The sequence below is a fragment of the Nicotiana sylvestris genome, chromosome 11 (genome assembly GCF_000393655.2).
Source record: "Nicotiana sylvestris chromosome 11, ASM39365v2, whole genome shotgun sequence".
Classification (NCBI taxonomy): domain Eukaryota; kingdom Viridiplantae; phylum Streptophyta; class Magnoliopsida; order Solanales; family Solanaceae; genus Nicotiana; species Nicotiana sylvestris.
The window spans coordinates 112,811,437-112,815,292 of record NC_091067.1 but is presented as its reverse complement, the minus strand read 5'-3'; the positions used below and the strand labels follow the sequence as shown (position 1 = coordinate 112,815,292).

Genomic DNA, 3,856 nt, shown 5'->3' with positions numbered 1-3,856 from the left:
TGGCATGCATGAGGAAGAATTTTCTCAATAGGAAGCAATAAATGTTGAAATTTATTACTCCCTCCGTTCTAATTTATGTCAACCTATTTGATTGGGCACGGAATTTAAGAAAAAATGAATACTTTTAAAATTTGTGGTCCTAAACAAGTCAAAAAGGGGCTCAGAGTATTTGTGTGGTTATAAAAGCTTCTCATTAATGGTATAATAGTAAGTTTAAGCTAAATTATTACCAAATTTAGAAAGGGGTCATTCTTTTTGGAACGGACCAAAAAGGAAATATGTTCACATAAACTGGAACAGAGGGAGTACATACGTAGAGCCGTTGCAGCGAAAATTAAACAAGAAACGTATCTTCAGCCATAATTGTTCAAGTATCGTAAAGTCGTCTTGGAAGAACCTTGATAGAAACCTAGGAGTCTTCAAGCTTGTTCTTATCATAGGATGCTAGATTGATAGAGTCACGAGCGTATTTATAGGTAGGCTATAGACTCTTATGCAAATACTTTAGCCCTAGGTATTTCTCCATAAATTATGATTGCCCTAGGAACTCTTAATAAAAAAATATTTCTTTCCATTAAAGAAACTACTATATATGCATAATAATATCTGATATATTATTTCCTTTGGAAGACAAGATAAATAATTTATTACCTTATATGTGGGCTATACTAGAGGTCTCTAGAAGAGACGGTAAATTTCTAACATTCCCCCACTTGGCCCACATGTTAAAATCAGATAATCCTTTATGAGAGATAAACATATTATACGACCATAGACTTTATCACTCAACTAAAAGTTATGTAACAATCACTTTAACTAGAACATATCATTACATGAATTACGATGGTCATGCTCTTAAACAAACAATTCCTTCCATGTATTATAATGTACAATATGTTCCAACAAAGTGTCAACAACTTTATGAATGAACTTAAAATAAGTCACTCAGAGTCCAACTTTACTGATCCAATGATCACAAAATAATACATGAAAAAAATCAAGTGTGCACTGTCATGTATATCAAAATAAACATAATGTCTAAACAAACTGTTAGAGGATAAAGCAAGGCTAAATTGAGCTACTAAGACCTATATAGGTTACATAATCCTTGAAAATATTAGCCAACAGACCTTTAGTTATAAGATCAACAATCAATCAAAGTAGTAATCGCATCTTGCTTCTTCACATAGTCTCTAACCATCAAGTAATTTATGTCGGTGTGCTTGTTTCGGCTGTTACTTTTATTATTCTTAGAAAAGAACACTATAGCTTAATTTTCACATAAGATTCTCAATGACCTTGAAATGGAATCGACAATCCTAGGCCGGAAATAAAGTTTTTCAACCATAAAGCCTGTGATGTAGCTTCATAGCATGCTATAAATTCAGCTTCCATTGTGGATGTTGCAACAATGGTTTGCTTGACACTTCTCCAAGACACAACACCTCTAGCAAGAAGGAGATTGTATCCTGAAGTAGATTTACCAGTGTCTTTGCATCCACCCAAATCAGAGTCAGAATATTCAATCACCTTCAATGAGTCAGAGTATTTGTATGTGAGATTATAATCCTTGTTCCTAGAAAATATCTCAAAAACCTTTTTACCAGCTTTCCAATGGTCAAGACCAGGGTTACTTTGATATCTGCCAAGCATTCCTACTGCAAAAGCAATATCAGGTCTAGTACTGACCTGTGCATACATAAGGCTCCCAACAAGTGAAGCATATGGGATGTCTTTTATTTTTGCCTTTTCCAACGCATTTTGTGGACATTGTTTCAAAGATAATTTGTCACCTTTAATTATAGGTGCTGCTATAGGTGAACATTTTTTCATTCCGAATATTTCGAAAATTCTTTCAACGTAGGTCTGTTGAGACAGTCCAAGTAATCTTTGGGATCTTTCTATGTGTATCTCTATGCCAATGATATAAGAGGCTTCACCCATATCCTTCATCTCAAAATTCTGGATAAGGAATTTTTTTAGTCTCGTAAAATAATCCCATATCACTACTTGCAAGCAAAATGTCATCCGCAAATAAGACTAGAAAAATATATTTGCTCCCACTTATCTTAAGGTATATACACTGATCAATGATGTTCTCCATAAATCCAAATGAAGAAACAATAGTATGAAATTTAATATACCATTGACGGGAAGCCTGCTTTAGCCCATAAATGAATTTATTCAACTTGCAAACAAGGTGAGTTTTGTCCTTATCACAAAATCCTTTAGGTTGACACATGTATACCTCCTCTTCAAGATCTCTATTCAAGAAAGTTGTTTTCACATACATTTGATGTAACTCTAAATCGGAATGAGCTACTAATGCCATGATTATTCTTAATGAATCCTTCTTTGATACTGGAGAGAAGGTTTCATGGTAGTCAATGTCTTCCCTTTGAGTAAAACCTTTGGCTAGAAGTTAGACGTTATATCATTCAATATTACCAGATGAGTCTCTTTTAATTTTAAAGACCCATTTGGAACCTATAGTAGAGGCTTCCTTTGGTAATTCAACGAGATCCCAGACTTTATTTTTAGCCATAGATTCTAACTCTTCTTTTATGGCATCATACCAAAGTTTGGAGTTTTCTCCACTCATGGCTTGTGAAAACGATCATGGATCATCTTTTAGTCCAATATCATAATCAGACTCTTGGATATATACAACATAGTGACTTGAAATTGCTAGCTTTTGAACTCTTGAGGATTTTCTTACTCCCACTATTTCAAACACTTCTTCAGTGGGTTCAGGTAAAGCAGGTTGATCTTCATATGGCCCCTCAAGTGGTGGTGGATATTGAACTTGTTCTTATTCAGATAATCTATGAGAATTTTTCTAAGCAACATTGAAGTTCCGAATATATAAAGGTACCATAGGTGGTTCCCTTATTTCTTCCAATTACGCCTTTTGAGTCAAACCACTCCCACTTTCTTCATGTTCCTCAAGAAATTTAACATTTCTAGCCTCAACAATTTTAGGAGAATGAGAAGGACAATAAAACCTAAATCCCTTAGAATTAACTGCATAGCCTATAACTAACTGCTTATTGTCCTTTCATCCAACTTCTTTAGTCGTGGGTTATAAACCCTCACTTCAATTGGACATCCCCAAACGTGTAAATTATTTAAAATAGATTTACATCCTTTCTATAACTCAAAGGGTTTCTTGGGGACAACCTTGGATGGAACCCTATAAAATATATACGACGAGTTTTAAGGCTTCACTCCATAAGGATAAAGGTAAACTTGATCTGCTAATCATTCTTTCTACCATGTCCATTAATGTCCGGTCCTTCTTTCTGCCACACCATTTTGTTGTGGTGTTCCTGGCATGGTATATTGGGCAATTATACATTCACTTTTAGGGAACTCAGCAAATGGACCCTTAACTTGTCCCTTATCTGTGTACCTACCATAATATTCTCCGCTCCTATCAGATCTTTCAATTTTGATCTGAGCACCAATATTTTTCTCTACTTTTGTTTTGTAAACTTTAAAAGCATCAAGTGCTTCTAATTTGTTAATTAGATAATATATATATATCATGAATAGTCATCAATAAATAAGATAAAATATCTCTCACCATTCAAGCTAGGGGTAGGAAAAGGTTCATAAATGTTTGTATATCTAATTTGTTAATTAGATAATATATATATATCATGAATAGTCATCAATAAATAAGATAAAATATCTCTCACCATTCAAGCTAGGGGTAGGAAAAGGTTCATAGATGTTTGTATATATGATCTCAAGCAATTAAGAACTCATTTTGGCCTCTTTAGTTGATTTGTTGGTCTGCTTACCCTTTATGTAGTCCACACAAGTCCCAAAGTTAGAAAAATCAAGAATTTTT

The 3,856-nt window shown here is 34.0% G+C and overlaps 1 protein-coding gene across 1 annotated transcript; it reads right to left on the bottom strand.

Moving 5' to 3' along the window:
• Nucleotides 1–1,290: 1,290 nt before the first annotated feature.
• On the bottom strand, nt 1,291–1,944 carry LOC138881509 (secreted RxLR effector protein 161-like). The gene has a single exon (XM_070161740.1). It carries the CDS (start codon nt 1,942–1,944, stop codon nt 1,291–1,293), a length of 654 nt encoding a protein of 217 aa, XP_070017841.1.
• Between the last annotated feature and the right edge of the window lie 1,912 nt (nt 1,945–3,856).

Excerpts from the sequence above, each read along its gene's own strand:
- LOC138881509 (XM_070161740.1), bottom strand. The coding sequence starts at position 1,944 with ATGGGTGAAGCCTCTTATATCATTGGCATAGAGATACACATAGAAAGA.